The sequence below is a fragment of the Galendromus occidentalis genome, unplaced genomic scaffold (assembly GCF_000255335.2).
Source record: "Galendromus occidentalis unplaced genomic scaffold, Mocc_1.1 scf7180000076421, whole genome shotgun sequence".
Lineage (NCBI taxonomy): Eukaryota > Metazoa > Arthropoda > Arachnida > Mesostigmata > Phytoseiidae > Galendromus > Galendromus occidentalis.
The window spans coordinates 169,657-184,812 of NW_003804410.1; the positions used below are offsets into that span (position 1 = coordinate 169,657).

Consider the following 15,156-nt stretch of genomic DNA (forward strand, 5'->3'; position numbering starts at 1 on the left):
CAGTTCGGTCATGATAATCCTGTGTTGGATAGGAGATTTGCGAGGCGAGGTCAACAGGATGAATTCTTGAGCACCCTCGGTATCGTCGGATCCGGAGAATTCTTATACGTACTCCGTAGTCGGTGGTACGACGATTGTATTGCCGAGTCGCTCTAGACGTATTGGTTCTCCCGGGAGCCTAACAATAAAGGGTGGTATCGTCTTGTAAAAAACTGAAAATTTATTCAAACTTCGTCGGCACGAACAATTTTGACTCGCCAACAGGTGTTCATTGTCCATGGATATATACACAACTTGGCTGATGATCTAACAAGGCACTTCCGAAGCTTGTGCATTCCGTTCCCTCTTTCCCTGTTTCCTCTCTGTTTCCTTCCTCTCTCGCCCCCTCCTTCTTCGTTTAAGGACTCAAGAATTCTTCTCTACAACGATCCGAGTATTCCATCATCGGATGAACGATGTGTCAGTCAACAGAGTAACTTAAATGTAAAACCATAACCACCGATGAATATTAGATTGAATTTAGTCAAACAAAGCGCAACAAATCTCGAACGATCGGATTCTCCTTGCGGGCGGCTCGCTTCTGAAGCTCGCCGCCTGCCTATCACGAAGAATATATCCTTAACCAACCAGTGGCAACCCTTCGAGTTGAATTCACATGTTGAGTGGCAAATCTTAGCCGTCATCGAAGCTAAGGTTTGTGGGTTTTCGACTAGAAACTACGGTCAATGACACCGTGGCAGCTTTTTGAGCAATGCCGTCTGCTGGCAGTGGGAGGTGGACATGGTGTCGCGAGTGTAAGACCTTGGAAGAATTTACTCGTCTTCCTCGCCGGAATCCTCCTCCTCGTCGCTCACTCCACCGTGAAGGTACTGTTGCACTTTGTGTTGAACTTTCTTGCATCCAGTCGACGAGTACAACTGGTAATCCGCCGGAATGTATTCCAATTCCTTCGCGATCGTGTCGACCTGGGATGGAGACGCAGATGTAAGTCCCATTCCATTTTATTAAGAGAAAAGATGCTCAACGAGCGATCTGACAACAGACACTGAAGTGACGAGTTTCCTTGGGTTTCAAGCTATGTTTCCGTTTTGTTGAAGGAAGGACTTACCATTCTTCTTGTCGGTTCAACGTGCTTCCTTACGAAGTCATCGCGAATACATTGGTTGATCTGACGTTTTTCCAACGGCAGGAACGGAACGAACACGTCAATGAGGTTCTTATCGACGATGTCGGCTCTGTAGAGGCCGCCCTTCTCGTTGAAACTGCCCAGCCCGATCACCGCTTCCATCTCCTGCTCAGAAGAAGCGATTTTCAGGAAAACTTCATCGGAAACGATTCGTAGATACAGATTCTGGGACTTTTTCAGGGTTTCCGCGGTTTGGTCCAGACGAAACAATTCGTAGTGTTTCGCTCAGGTACAGCCGACTCTAAAGCCCACCTTGAGTGAGATCTTGTTCCTTTCGATGCCGTTCTTCCAATATGTAAGAGCTTGACGAGCGATCAAATCTCCAGCGGTGTTCGATAAGAAGACAAATATGCATTTTCTGTAATCCACTCCGTCAAGAGCTACGTGGAAGTCCAGAAACGGTTTAATGATATCGATGAGACCAGCCGGCATTTTGTCGATTTCGTCAAAAATGAACATAGAGCGAGGACACTTCTTCACTTGGTCGACGATCTCTTTCTGGAGCTTCCGCTGGAAATACGAGTTTCGAGCTATATTGATGCACTCAGAAAGGTAACACATTATCAGGAGTCCCGCTTGGAATCAGCTCCCCCACGATCGAGGGGACGCGTCAGACTGAGAACTGGAATCGCTCACCTTGTATCGACCGATCTCGTCGCTGTGCGGGAAGTGGAGCGTCGACACATAAAGCTTCACGTAATCGGATTCGAGGCCTTTCTTGTACAAGTAGTTGGCGAGCAACATCGATGCATAGTTCTTACCACCGCCGGTCCATCCATGGAAAGACATTACTAGAGCTTTCTTCGGATTCGGATTGCAAAGATGTTGAGCAACCGCACCGGGCACCGAAGCGTAAACGAGGGGTTGCCCGTGCAGAGACTGCTTCAGAACGTGTTCCAAATCTGTAGAGTTGAACGCACTCGTTGTGAAAGTTTCCTCTAAAACTCGCTCGATTGGGAGTCGTCGTGACGACTTGGAAGACATAGGCGACGATATCGACGCGATCTCGGCGTACCACTCGGATTAGTATGCAAAACAATAAACACATCAGACTCACAATGGTAGTCGTTCTCCTCGAGGGTGACGTTACCTGAACGTGCGAAAAAACCACTGCACTCATTAGTTCATTATGAGTTTCGCTTCACTACGGTCATGCGTGAAAGCAGGTCTCGGTCTACCTAATTCGAGAATATGCACGCGGAATAGGTACCTACGAGACAGGGCTCGCGATCTCGCTGAAATCCCATTCTTGCCTCGTTCCTCTTTCTCCGGATAACGTTTCGCGGACGAAAAGCATTCCGCCCCGAAACTCTTTCGAAAGCAATCAGAACGGTCTTTGGCCGATCGGCTTCTCGACAGATCGAATGGGGAAACTCAGAAACTTGATTTCCCTCATCGAAAAGCTAGTGCCCACCTCGATTATGTAAAAGGGCGGCGAGCCGAGGCCGGCGAGCGACCTACAAGAAGACGGCGTCGGTGCTGAGATGCTCTGTGCCTACGGCTCACTCGCAGAGACTCGAGCCTGGGCCAAACTTATTCTTAGCCTTTCCGGCCGCTTCGACCAGAGCCGCAAGGTGAAGCGTATGGACAAATATCTGATTTCCCATGAACAAGATTCCTCGAAACAGGCGCAACTCGAAAAAAAAACTTCATGCGACATCAGCTCTTGGAGTCGACGTCTACTCTTCCGAGATCAATACGTTCAATTTCGCGTTCTCAATGGCAGCGGAGTGCACATGCTTCCCTCGGAAGTTTTCCGACAAAATCGCGAGGAAGAAACCGATATTATTGTCACTCAGAAACTTCCGCTCAAATGCGTGCACACAGATTCATTACCGGGTGATTTTGACGAGCCGAGGGATTATCGACTCTAATGACAACAAACGAGAACAAATCCTTCATGGATCGAGGGAAAAATCGTGCGAAGATTTAAGAATCTAACCATTCTCAAACCATTTCGGGGCACCTCCTTGGCCCATGATCACCGCTCGATCCATTCGGGACAGAAGTCCTGTCGAGAGGCTAGCTGCTTACAGAATACCTACGGTGTATCCGATTAGTTTCGTACTCACTGTCCTTGACGTCTTTGCCTCCTTTACCCTGACCCGTGCATTCTGAAATAGAATGAATGAGATGGATGAGTTGGGTCTGATCCGGGACAATCGACGGTGGAACAATTTTTTTCATGCTCATCCGAGCGGCAAATCTCGGCACCCTAGAAGGGAGTCGGCACTCACTTATTCTTCTGATCCACGGTTCTTCGCAACATTCTTCGTGCCGACATTTGAAGGCACTGAACCAGGCTAAGCCCGCCGATGCGGCGATTGCTACCCCTCCGACTGCCATCGAAACCGGCTCGATAGCGGCCACGGGTCCCCAAAAGGGGCCCGCCACTAAGAAAAGCACTACGACCCCCGGCCACGGTCTCATCGCGAAAGCGAATAAGAGCCTGCTTCAACTACGAAGGATGAGCACCGATAGAGATGCAGCGCATGAAAAGTTTCTCCAGCTCCGAGTGGGGCTGCTGAAATTTTAGAAACTTTCCATAGGCGTCATAAGACTTCCGAGAGATGCGCTCTTTATGAAGTTGGGTTTCCTTGGAGCTGAGGAGCAGAAATCCGCGTTTGGATGCCGAACTGCATCTAGCCATCGAGGTTCTGACGCGGCAAATTCAAACGCGCTCATGGAACCGCGCACTCGCGGTTCGATCGAATTACAGATCGCAGCAGCGCATAGTTGAGTGAGGTGAACAGATGAATCAGAATCAGAAGTGTTAGCCTTCTTAGCAGGGGTGACAATCTTGGGATTCCGGGAGCTCTCCGAGCTATGCGCAAGTCTCCATTTCTCCCGAGCTTTCTTTATGTCTCCGGAGGCATTTATTCGGTCATCTTCTCGATTTTCATGAAATCACTCAGAGACACACAAACAGTCATCATGGAGCGATTCGACACTCCAATCGGGATTTTCAATTTTTTATGACACCAGAATTATTTATGCTAGCTTTGGTCTTAGCATCTTCGGCGGGGCGCGACCGTTGAGGGAACGTAAGTTTTCCACTCTTTCAAATAGCAGCAACCCAGCGGATCGTTCGATTGTATCGAGAGGGACCTGGAGGATGAAATGCGAGATGACGAAGACTATTCAAACGGAACAACATCGTAGTCCGAAGTACGAGTTGGAGTCCGACGGTTCTTACCTGGAAGGCTTGCAGAGGGGTCGCGTCATCTATCACAGCGTTCGGCATGACGTAGGCTTCCATGTCCAGCTCACCGGCGCTCGTTTCGCAGATCGCAACTTTGAAGAAATGCGTGGGAACAGCTACATTGTTGTTCCCTATCACTCTATAGTGAACGTAGCTATTGCCATCCGCCTCTCGCCTGCGGAAATATTCGATTTCAGGGGGGAGCGAGACCATGGGAGAGCAGAGCTTTCGGACAGGCCCATGGTGTTGGTTCGGGCAGAAGGAACTACGAATTCGGGTCTCTGGAATACCTTGGCAAGTAGAGGGGTCCGGTGCAAACGTAAACATTTTTATAGTTTCTGGTGAGCTGGCGCATGTGGTTCTCCAGACGATTCCAGGAATCTCGATTGAAACCTTTGCCGACCTGGAATTCGACGCTTAGGAATACGTTCGAGACCTTCCGTTATTCGGGAAAGGGGACACGGGTCGGAAATCTCACAGGACGTAGAGTAAGATCGCGCGAGGATTCAAGATACTAACTTGCGGGGACATATTGGACAGGAAGAAAGTTTCATCGCAATGCTGCTGGGATAATCTATGGTTTCCAGCGGCGGCTAGATGTCCTCTATCGAAGCCGGACCGTTTATAGTCAGCATTCGAAGATCGGAAGTACGGATGTATCTTCAGGGAAATAAACCTAAATGAGCTCTTGAGCCTAAATGAACTCCATACATTCGAAGGCGCGGCGGGAAATTAGTGAAGCCGTCTTACCGAGGGATCTTCCCGGAATTCACAATTCTCTCGTTTGACAGCGTCGCTCCTTCTGATACTCTCAGCCGTGAGTCGCTCCATGACCCAGTGTGCGGTTCGATTCCGTTTGTCATATGACAAAACGTAGTCGGAGAAGAAGCGTACATTGTCCATACCGGGGAAACCGTGTTTCATGATCTCGCTGAAGGAGGAATCGCTAGCTGATAATGAGTCTTAAGCTGATGGACGTCGAGACAGGAATATCGTCAAACAAAATAGGAGTGCGGCATCGCCCGGCAACGGCATACCTGGGTCTGTGCTCGACGGCTGTCGATTGCAGAGGTATGAGTGTTGCCGCTTCCACTCGCGGAGAGTTCCGGAAACATTCCGTAGCCGCGGCTCCGGCCATGAGCCCCACGAGTCCGGCAGATGCGGCTACGCGGAGCCGAGAAGTGAACATCCCGTGTCAGGAACGGCCTCGCCTCCCGGACGTGGGCCCTTGAATAGAAACTCAAGCATCATTCTTCTGGAAGGAAAACCTACGAAAATGTGTCTTACCCCGAAATTGGCATAGGATACGGAAACTTTGCTCTATCCAAGAGTGCACATATGGTGCAGCATGTTGGGAGCATATAATACATTCGTCTGTGCCGGACTCCTTGACCCACCAGCCATCAGGGTGGTTCTCCTTACCAATCGATGCAGATCGTTGAATATGACAGATTTAAGCGGGCTCTCACCCGCAGACTGAAACCCTCGAGGGATCCGCTAGAAACTAGGTGCCACTTGGAACTGTCGCGTTTCGCAGACGGACGGAGAATCGAATCGGTTCAGCTTCAGAGAAGAAGTAATCATGAGCGTTCATTCACGGCGTTCGCCGGGAGTCCCCGAATATCGCTCCCGGAAGAACTGGAGCTTGTACCTCGCGCAGTCTTCGACCTCCAGCCCCAGGGAGATCCTACCGCAGAAAACCCTCCCTCTAGGAGCGGGACTCCAATTATTGAAGAGACTCACGGATTGGAATGGAGAAAATCCCGCGCGCGCCGGTAACCTTCAGAGTTCTGTTTTTGTTTAGGAAAGAAACTTGACTCTCTCCTTCGGAGGCGAACACCTGATCACAGATCTCATTCTCCATTTAGAGTCCAGACTGTGCGCGGTAAACTGCCTCGGTCTCCCGTACCGAGCTGCTCGCGAATCGGCGAGATTTCGGCAGAGCGTGCTTCCATTATCTTGTGGATTTCACCGCGGTGGATGTCTGTCTGTCGCTGTGCTGGCTGCCGCGGCTCTGGTCCACCGAGCTTCTGATAATGGTTGCCATATGTACTACACTTCCATGAAACGCAATGGAACCGTACGGCTCATTCATTCCTCGGCTCCGCATATGTAATCGATCTCAGAACTTCTTCTGCGGTATCTGGGGATGATTGGAGCAGAATTCAATCCCTGTCCCCGCAGAGATAATAGAGGGGGCGAATGAGACGTCAGGGGCACTCTGTGGAACAGCCCTGCGGAGTCCAGTGTCAGCGGATGATAGAACAACCGCAGCCCTTCCACCCCTGCAGTTCAGGGGGAGGGGAGATGTCGAAAGATCCACCGAAACTCGCAAGATCGGGGCCTAATTCGCGTCTAGGAGCCCATTGCGTCGAGCTCGGACATGCGCTGCGGGAACATTGCTCTAGCAGAAAACGGTTGTCACCGCTCTTGGTTAGGATCCAGTTCGGTCGACCCACATCGATTCTTCATCTCGGAGGGGACCCATCAAGTCTCTCAGGACCATGGAACTCATGCCAGTCATTTAAGTGGGCGCTGGATAATCCGCAGTCACTGTTACTGTCTGTGTTCGAAGTTCGCCGCCACGACGACCATCAGTATCCAGGCTGCTTCTTCATCTAGCTTCCGAGAGGTGCGCGGTCTTTCGTTCTCGCTTCTCGGGAACTCTGACAGCACTGGCGCAGAGTCTCAGGGCTCGATCGGATGTTGTGACCACGGAGTCCAACGGAGGAAAGAGTTCTCGATGTTCCATGGATAACCTCACCGGAAGGGGGCTTCTATCTGAAGCGGATTGGGAAGCTCACACGCGTGCCGGTTTGCTGAGCGTATTTAGTCCTCAGCATCACATTCGGATTCATCCGAACCCAGCTGGGCTGTGTTTGCACCTGAAATGCCTTGACACATTTTGACTGTTATTTCGAAAGCTTCGGCTCCTCCAGCACGTTCGGGCCTTTTCCGGATGAGAGGTGAGTCTGCTCTCAGTGCTGCTGAATAGTCATTGAACTAGACAGATCAAGATAGTGATGACGTTACATGAGCTGTCTTATCGTAAGTCCGATTCCGACACCTGACGCAGACAGGTTCCGTCCGAACAGAATCAATGACTCTTGCTGGAAAAGGTCACAACTTGGAGTCCCGAGTCCGAGAATATCGTGGGACGGGAGGGAGAAGCGTCCAATGTTCGGGGGAAAACTTAAGAGCAGAGGCGATTGGGGGACTCCGATAAACAAAATTTCATTCGCTCAGCCCAATCTCCATGAAATTCTCCACCGAAAAGAGCTCAACCAGCACTATCGTTCATCGGGAACACGAACGGGGACCGAGATGAAACACTAGATCCTATAGAGTAGAATGCCTTATATCGAGTAGGCACCTGCTATATCCGATCACTTTACCAGATGGTTTCATTTAATATTTCCATCCAGATTATTTCTGACAACGGGACATCGTGCGTCCGGATGCGAAATGGCTGAGTCCGGTGACGCTCCGAAAGCGAGCCTTCCTGTGAGTAAAAAGAAGTGGTTCACGAATGGTTTCGATCCCCTTATTATCCACGGGGCCAGCCTTGTCAAGTGGCTCTATCCTATGCTTAGTGGATTCGATATCAGGGACCTGACGCTCACTTTCCCCCCCCCCCCACGCTAGAGGAGCAGAACCGCGACGAGCTCCTGAAACTCTGTAAGCGACAAGTTTTGCTCCTCCAAAAGACCAAGGCGAAGCTCGACGGTAAGACCCGTGAATTTATCGTTTAGCAGAAGGCAATTGGGAATGGCATGGAGGGATGGGGCGGAACACAAGCAGATCAAAAGCTCCAACCTCCTGATCTTGGTTTGCGAGGATCGTGCCGTCGCTATCATGAAGATGAAATTTTGGTAGGGAATTTCTTGATCCTGTGACAGCGCGATGTGTGAGGCCCCGAGAGAGTATCTTTTCCGCGCTGAAATGACCATGGGAATCGTTGGAAGCAGCGAGAGAAGAACACTATAGCAATACCTCGTATACCGAATTCAATGTACGATTCCGACGGGGGCATCAGAAATCGTCGATCTGCCTCCGTTCCACGAAACGATCGGGGTCCCCTCGCGGGTGTCCTTCAAATTCTGAGGTTTTCATCTCCTCCTGGATACCGAAGATTGTATGCGACGCCTGAGCATCCTACTGTTTGGAGCATGATTTTTTGTGAGGTACCTGACCCGGATCTTTTTGACACTTCCCGATTCTATTTCCAGAGCACAAAACCGAATCTGCGGAAAAGGAGTCTCGGTTGTTGGCACAGCTGGACGAATTATCAGCACAAAATGGTGTCCTTCAATCTCAGATCACAGAGGAGGGTCAGATCCGCAACGATCTCTCAAGAAAGATGGAGGTGAAGTGAAATAGTATCAAACATTCGTATGCTAATGTCGCTGTCACAGCAATCCTCAGGAGAATCACGCCCAAGTGTACTCATTCCAATTTGGCGGTTCCCTGTAGGAATTAGAAGCGCAAAAAGCTCAGCTAGAAGAGACCGTGCGTCAGGTGCAGGCCAACTCAGCAAACCTGAATGATTTCAACGAGACTACGAATGAGTTGAACCTGCTCCGAGAAGAGAAACGGAATCTTCTCGAAGAGTTAGAGTCTTTAGGGAACATTAAAGAGAACGCCTTGGACCTCGAGAAACAAATCGCTAAGGTACGGTTTCACCGAGGACCTCTTTCAGATTGGATATCAAGGAATCCGCTCGATGAAGGAAGTGTTTTTCCTGCGTATTTCTCACAGTCGAGCTTGATATTTTGCGCGCTGATCAATGTTTTTTTTTATGATTGCAGCTGCTCGACGAAAATGAGGATCTGACTTCGCATTTGAAAGAAGCAAATGAGAAGTCCTCGAATCTTGAAACAGAGCTCAAAAACCATCAGGATGAATCTGAACGCATCCTCAGCGAACTCCGCGAGGAATTAATGCAGTCTGAATCGCGTAATACAGAAGTGAGCGGATAGGAGCACGAGAGGACGCTGCAGTCGTGTCTCTTTGTCGGCATGGGAAGCGAAATGGAAATTCGATTCATCGTACTCGTCGCGACATTCACCCGACCCCGTCGGTTTTCCAGATGGAAGAAGAGAGGCAGTCGCTCCTCAAGACTCAACATAGAATGCTGTCTCGTATCGAGACGCTCGAGAGCAACGAAAGAACTCTGACCGCCAATCACGACAACGATCAAGCTCACATCTTCCAGCTGAGCGACAGTCTTGAGAGGAGTTCACAAGAAGAAACTATAGCGAAGACTGAGTAAGTGATCCCTGATCGAAGGGCGTGACCCTGGAATCGTCGATGATCCCGGCGTAGTATCGACGAATTAAATCTGAAGTTTCCCTCTTGATGCAGGCTCCATAAATTCAAATCTCAGCTGATGAAAACTGTCGCGCTGTTGGTCAAGGGATTGAAGGTCATCTACGAATCACCCGTGAATCAAGTCGAACGATTCCTCTACCTCAGTTGTGACATGACCGAGGAAATACTACAGCTCAGTCCGCCGCAAGATCCGGGCGAAGGTTTAGAAAAATTCAGGGAGACCATCAAGCCCAAGCTCCAAGGATTCATTCGAGGGGCTGAGTGTTCGCGAACGCTCGAACAGGAGAAGCAAAAGCTACTGTCCAGTCTCAGCGAAGCTACCGAACACGTGAGCTCCACTTGCCTCCCTTGTGGAAAAAAGTTATGCCCCCCTTTTCGCGTTCGCGGCACCTGATCTCTCGAGCACCTCCTCATTCGAATTCTGCCCCCAGGCCGAAACTCTCAAAGCTGCTTTGGACGTAGAGAAGCAGAAACGGTCGGAAACAGAACAAAAACAACTCGAAATCGCTGAGGAATGTCAGATCCTGAAGTCAACGACAACGGCCCTGACCAATCAACTTGAGGAGACTCAACTGAAGCTGGAACAATTGATGAGTTCTCCCGCAGAAGCTAATTCCACCGACGATGACAAGAATTCCTGCGATGAGGCCCGAACCGAGAGTCAATTGCTTGCTCTCCGGGAGAGGTAATCATGAGCTCTGATTCGTCTTAATCGGGAGATCTCGATGATCCGCTCCGCCGTTGACGGTTTCCCGAACATTCGGAAACGTCTTTAGGCTCCCATATTCTTCAGGGTAACGAGTTTGGAGTCCGATCTGGAAAACGAGAGATATCTCCGCGAGGAGGCGCAACGCACCGTCAACTCACATCAGGCTTCTTTGGAAAGTATCGAGCAGAGTATGAGTGAAAAGGAGACAGAGAACGCACGCTTGGGAGCTGAAGCGACAGAATTGAGGTCTCAGTTGGAGATTTTGAAGGAGTCACTGGTTAGTCGAACAGGAAGGCAATGGAGCTGGAAGCAAAACATCGCTCGATGTGAGTCTGATCTCCATGTTGCTTGTTCCAGGTTCAAAAGACCGACTTGATCGAATCGCTCCACTCCACGATCGATGATATGGTTGAACAAACGAATCGGTGAGTGCTCCCAGCCATACGATTCACTCCGGTGCCGAGTCGATGCTTCGATTTGGTGAATTAGAGAAGTCGCCAACGAGCTCAGGGCGACTGGATTTCTTTTCAGGAATGTGTTTTCTCATCCTGATGACGGCTGTAGCGTCTCTTGCAAGCTCTTGAGATTGTTCGAGCAGCTGGCTCAGGATTCCGAGAAGCTTGCCGATGTCGAACAAGAAATGCAGCGGATGAGGGCTTCTGAGGATCCCATGGAAACGTGAGTGGATTAGAACCGCCGTCTGCAGGGACATGCTCCCGATGACCAGTCCGAGCACTATCTTGGCTGCCTCCCCCGATTACTCCGTCTTCCAGTCTCGAGACGGGAAAGGTTTGAGTCGTCTTTGGTATCCGCCTTCGCAGGTGGCTACGAAAAAGTCTCCAACAGCTCATAACTCACATCAAAGCAATCGGTGAACGGAATTCAACACCAGCAACTAGCCCGACCCCACTCGCTGCCGACACGCACGCCAACTCCGATGCCGTCGCGATGCTCAAGGAGAGGGACGAGAAAATTGTGAAACTGAGAAATCTCCTCGTCAAAATGAAGAAAGAGCTGGTCGAAGTCAAAGCGAAACAACCCCTAATGGCCAATAATATACAAGTAAGTACGCTCGTTCCGATACGGATCATCTCAAGCCGACAGAAGAGTTGAGGGGCGAGCCCGTCCAGTGCGCCTCATGCAGAATGTGCGCATCCCCGTACTCTCCCTTGAGATGAAAGAAATCGCCTCTAGAGGGAAAAGTTCGATCCCGGCCGCCGGCGGACTTCGCAGGTCTCGGCCAGGTCTACCTGGCTAAGTATGTGCGTCCGCTCCTTGGATGCTCTCGAAGGGGCGGAGAAGGTGGACCTCTCCGACGATACGCGAAACATCCTGAATCGAGTACCGTCAAAGACATCCTTCGCTGAGCGATTCAAGCGTCGACACCTCCTTGATGTGATATTGTTTTACCACTCTTCAGAGTCTTCAGAACGAGTATGATAAAGCCGTTGACAAATTGGAGGCAGAGAAGAATACCGGAAAAGAGTTGCAGAAGAAAATCGCCCAAACGATGGAAAGAGTTGCGGACATGGAACTGCAGTTATCCCAAGTGAACGATGAGAAACGTCAGCTCCTCGTTGAGGTAGGATGGATTCCTAGCCGTTCCTGTAGCTCTTACAAGTCGAGGGCGCAGATGCTTTCCATTCGGCTCCGATGAAAATTTCACAAATTATCACCCGCAGATCGAAAGACTCCAGACTGGAATACACTCAGCCGACGCAGTCAGGGCCGAAGCCGAGGCGCAAGTTCTCGTCGTTCAGAACGAGCTCGAGAAGAGTCGCCAGGAAGTGGACCGACTGCGAGACGAGTTGAGCCAACATATCCAGCAAACCACGACCCTGCAAGTCGAGGTGAGAATTTTTCTCTGGCATCCTCTTCTCAGTCGGCAGGCTCCAAGCCGAGATGTTCTATTGGGAGTAAACTGCAGCGAATCTAGACGGTTCTCGTTGCATTCAGGTTTCAGGGTTGCAGCAGCAGCTCGAAAAGCACCGAGACGCTGTCGACGAAGGACAAGAGCTGATTGCTCGCAACAAGCAGTTGGAGAGCGAAGTGAAACTCGCGAAAGAATCCTTCGAGAAACTAGTCATTGAGAAAGCGCAGTGTGAAGTGAGGCTAAACGAGATCTCGACGCGAGCTGCGGATGCCGACGACTTGGCGAGATTACGCGAGCGTCTCGAGAACGAATTGGAAGACACCCACAACAAACTGGCCGAGGCCTTACGCCAAATCGAGCTCCTTGAGGCGTCACTGACCACGACCGAGGAGCAGCTCCAGAGCAAGAACGAGGATCTGAGTGAACTCCGCCTCCGAGAATCGGAGAGATGTCAACGAATTCACGAGCTCCAAGAATCACTGCAGACGCAGAAGGATTCACAGTCACGGATGGTACGCACATTGGAAGGAAAGGCCAATGCTCTCAAGAAAGACTACGACACCGCGGTACTCGAGCTGCAGGAGTCGAAGAAACAATTCGAAGCCTATAAGCTGAAAGTCCATTCTATGATGAAAACGGTACGGTCCGGATCCATAGGAGCTTCGAGCTCAACCTTTCATGCTTCTAATTCTCCGGAAAGCGAGCTTTCTGAGCGAAAGGTGTTTCTTTCACAGAAAAAAGAAGCCCCGGAAAAGAAGGCGGAGCTTATCGACACGACTGAAAATCAGGCCCTGAAGGTAGGTATCTAGCTCGTTGGAGGAACACGGCATCCGCTCCGTGAATCAGAGTCAAGAGAGGATACCTAAGCGCTGATTGAGATTCTCACCTGGTACCTTTGCAGGCTGCGGTGAGTGAACTTACGCAGAAGCTCGAGACTTCGAAATCAGACCTGGAAGCGGCTCTGCAGGAGATAGTCAAGCTCCGGGAGGCCTGCGAAACTTCCCAAAAGGATCTCAGAGCGCGTTACGAGCAGGACAAAATTGCCTTATCGGCTACGATCGAAGAAGAGAAGAGAGCTTTGCGGCTGGAGCTCGAATCCGCTCACAGAGCGGAAATAGATGCGATGATGATTCGCCAGAAACAGGAATTCGAGAGACGCGAGATGGCGCACAGCAACCTTGTCGACATTCTCGAAGAGAAACTCGTCGAGGCTCGATCCAAGCTAGAGAACCTCCTAGAGGAGCGGAAGAGTCGAGATGCATCTCATTCGCCTGTGATAAGCAGCAACAGCTGCAATATCGTCAATAATAATGGTGAGCGATTCTTTTTTCTGTGACGATCGAGGTCAGAACGCATCTCTGGTCATTCGGGACTCAATTATGATATCTTCTAGATGTATTCCTCGACACGCCGGTACGCCAACCCGCGGAAGGATCCGAGTCCACTGGAAACGCACCGAGTTTCAGGAGTCTGCCGTTCGATGTGATCCCGTCCTCGGGCTTCCAACCTCTTGACAAGCTACTGGAGCATCAAGACTGCCCTTCCTTCGAGACCTTCGAGTCGATAACTTCGAGACTCGAGGAGGCCATGAAACGCATCGATCACTTCACCGAACTGCTCAACGAAAGCGAGGTGAACAATCTGCGTTTGAGTGAGCAGGTTCGCGTCCTGAAGGAAGAAGTTCGCCGTCTGGAGCGGAACAAGGAACGTGAAGAGCAATTCGGAAATTTGGAGTATTTGAAGAACGTGGTCCTCAAGTATCTGACCATGAAGTCAGAGAGGGAGAGACTCGTGCCAGTGCTCGTGACCATGTTGAAGTTGAGCCCCGATGAGAGGAGGGTTCTGCAAGAAGGAGATCAAAGCTGGGGCTTACTCCCCAAATTCCTCTAGTAGTGATATATCACCGTATATAATGCCTTCATGTAAATTACCAGCGTGGTTTCAGAAAGGAGAAATAAATTGTTAATGAACTTCATTTATCGTTCCAATGACCTCCAGAGAATTCTGATAGTGGCTCGGAAAAGATAGTGCTTTCGACGTCCTCCATTCCCCACATACATTCTCTCGCTCAGCGTGAAGTTTTAAGGCTCCGAGATCGAAGTCGCCCGAGTCATAAAGAACTCGTCATCTGCGGCGGAGACTTGGCGGAATGTCCGGACGAAACTACTTAGGAGCTCGGTTCCTCGATGGGGAATCAATCACGAGAGAATATCGTATCTAGAAACGCCCGATTGTTGTCCCTCGGCCGCGACATGACCTGGAATCTTCGCATCCGCATGGTTGAGATCCGTTTGACGCTATATGCGAATAAGAATGTCAAGCTCACTTCGAGACCTCCCCTTTGCATTCAGCCCGTGCCTTATATTAATCGGGCTGTCATGGGTTCCAGATCATTAAAGAAACGTGTGCGGCAAAGCCTTCTCCGGGAAACATTCATTCAGGCAGCCTCATTTCTCATCCGAGTCCACCTCAAGGGAAGGCATCCGGAGTTTTCTCTTGCGTCCTTCGTAATCTGCCCGCGGAATTTATACTTTGAGCCGGGTCACTACCTCCGAGAGAGATTTCAATCCGAAGTGAAATCGGATCGACATCGCGATAAATCAGGCGAGACCGTACGCGCGACTCCCTATTCTCCAAACACTGTCAAATTAGCGCGTTTCCCTTCCGATTCGATCAGGATTCAAGATGCTGCCAAGTCAGAGTCTCGAGTTCCTGTCCTCGGGACTCCACGTTCTCGGCTCGAGTTCTCAAAGGCCAGTGTTCTTAGTCTAGCACCCTGAATGGATGCTGGACCGATCGCGATAAATGTGGTATGTAGAAATGTTCGGAACCCAGCCGGGTCGTCGTGAGTAGTT

The 15,156-nt window shown here is 50.4% G+C and overlaps 3 protein-coding genes across 3 annotated transcripts; 1 reads left to right on the plus strand and 2 right to left on the minus strand.

Moving 5' to 3' along the window:
• Positions 1–205: 205 nt before the first annotated feature.
• Torsin (torsin family member) lies at positions 206–3,785 on the minus strand. The gene is made up of 7 exons (XM_003739138.1): positions 3,424–3,785; positions 3,259–3,300; positions 2,244–2,276; positions 1,823–2,088; positions 1,439–1,696; positions 1,109–1,291; positions 206–965 (listed from the first exon to the last, which is right to left on the minus strand). Exons 1-7 carry the CDS (start codon positions 3,614–3,616, stop codon positions 813–815), a joined length of 1,128 nt encoding a protein of 375 aa, XP_003739186.1. The 5' UTR covers positions 3,617–3,785; the 3' UTR covers positions 206–812.
• Positions 3,786–3,955: 170 nt separating this feature from the next.
• On the minus strand, positions 3,956–5,874 carry LOC100899818 (endonuclease G, mitochondrial). The gene is made up of 7 exons (XM_003739139.1): positions 5,811–5,874; positions 5,426–5,615; positions 5,139–5,319; positions 4,908–5,048; positions 4,679–4,791; positions 4,383–4,563; positions 3,956–4,294 (listed from the first exon to the last, which is right to left on the minus strand). The coding sequence occupies exons 2-7, from the start codon at positions 5,575–5,577 to the stop codon at positions 4,178–4,180; spliced, it is 885 nt and encodes a 294-aa protein (XP_003739187.1). The 5' UTR covers positions 5,578–5,615; positions 5,811–5,874; the 3' UTR covers positions 3,956–4,177.
• Positions 5,875–7,853: 1,979 nt separating this feature from the next.
• Positions 7,854–14,271, plus strand: LOC100903107 (GRIP and coiled-coil domain-containing protein 2). Its single transcript, XM_003739158.2, has 18 exons — positions 7,854–7,892; positions 7,997–8,114; positions 8,618–8,754; positions 8,862–9,059; positions 9,197–9,355; positions 9,478–9,656; positions 9,753–10,047; positions 10,151–10,404; positions 10,513–10,705; positions 10,786–10,853; positions 10,960–11,106; positions 11,250–11,490; positions 11,849–12,010; positions 12,111–12,278; positions 12,385–12,939; positions 13,036–13,098; positions 13,203–13,614; positions 13,695–14,271. The coding sequence occupies exons 1-18, from the start codon at positions 7,854–7,856 to the stop codon at positions 14,189–14,191; spliced, it is 3,885 nt and encodes a 1,294-aa protein (XP_003739206.1). The 3' UTR covers positions 14,192–14,271.
• The last annotated feature ends 885 nt before the right edge of the window (positions 14,272–15,156 follow it).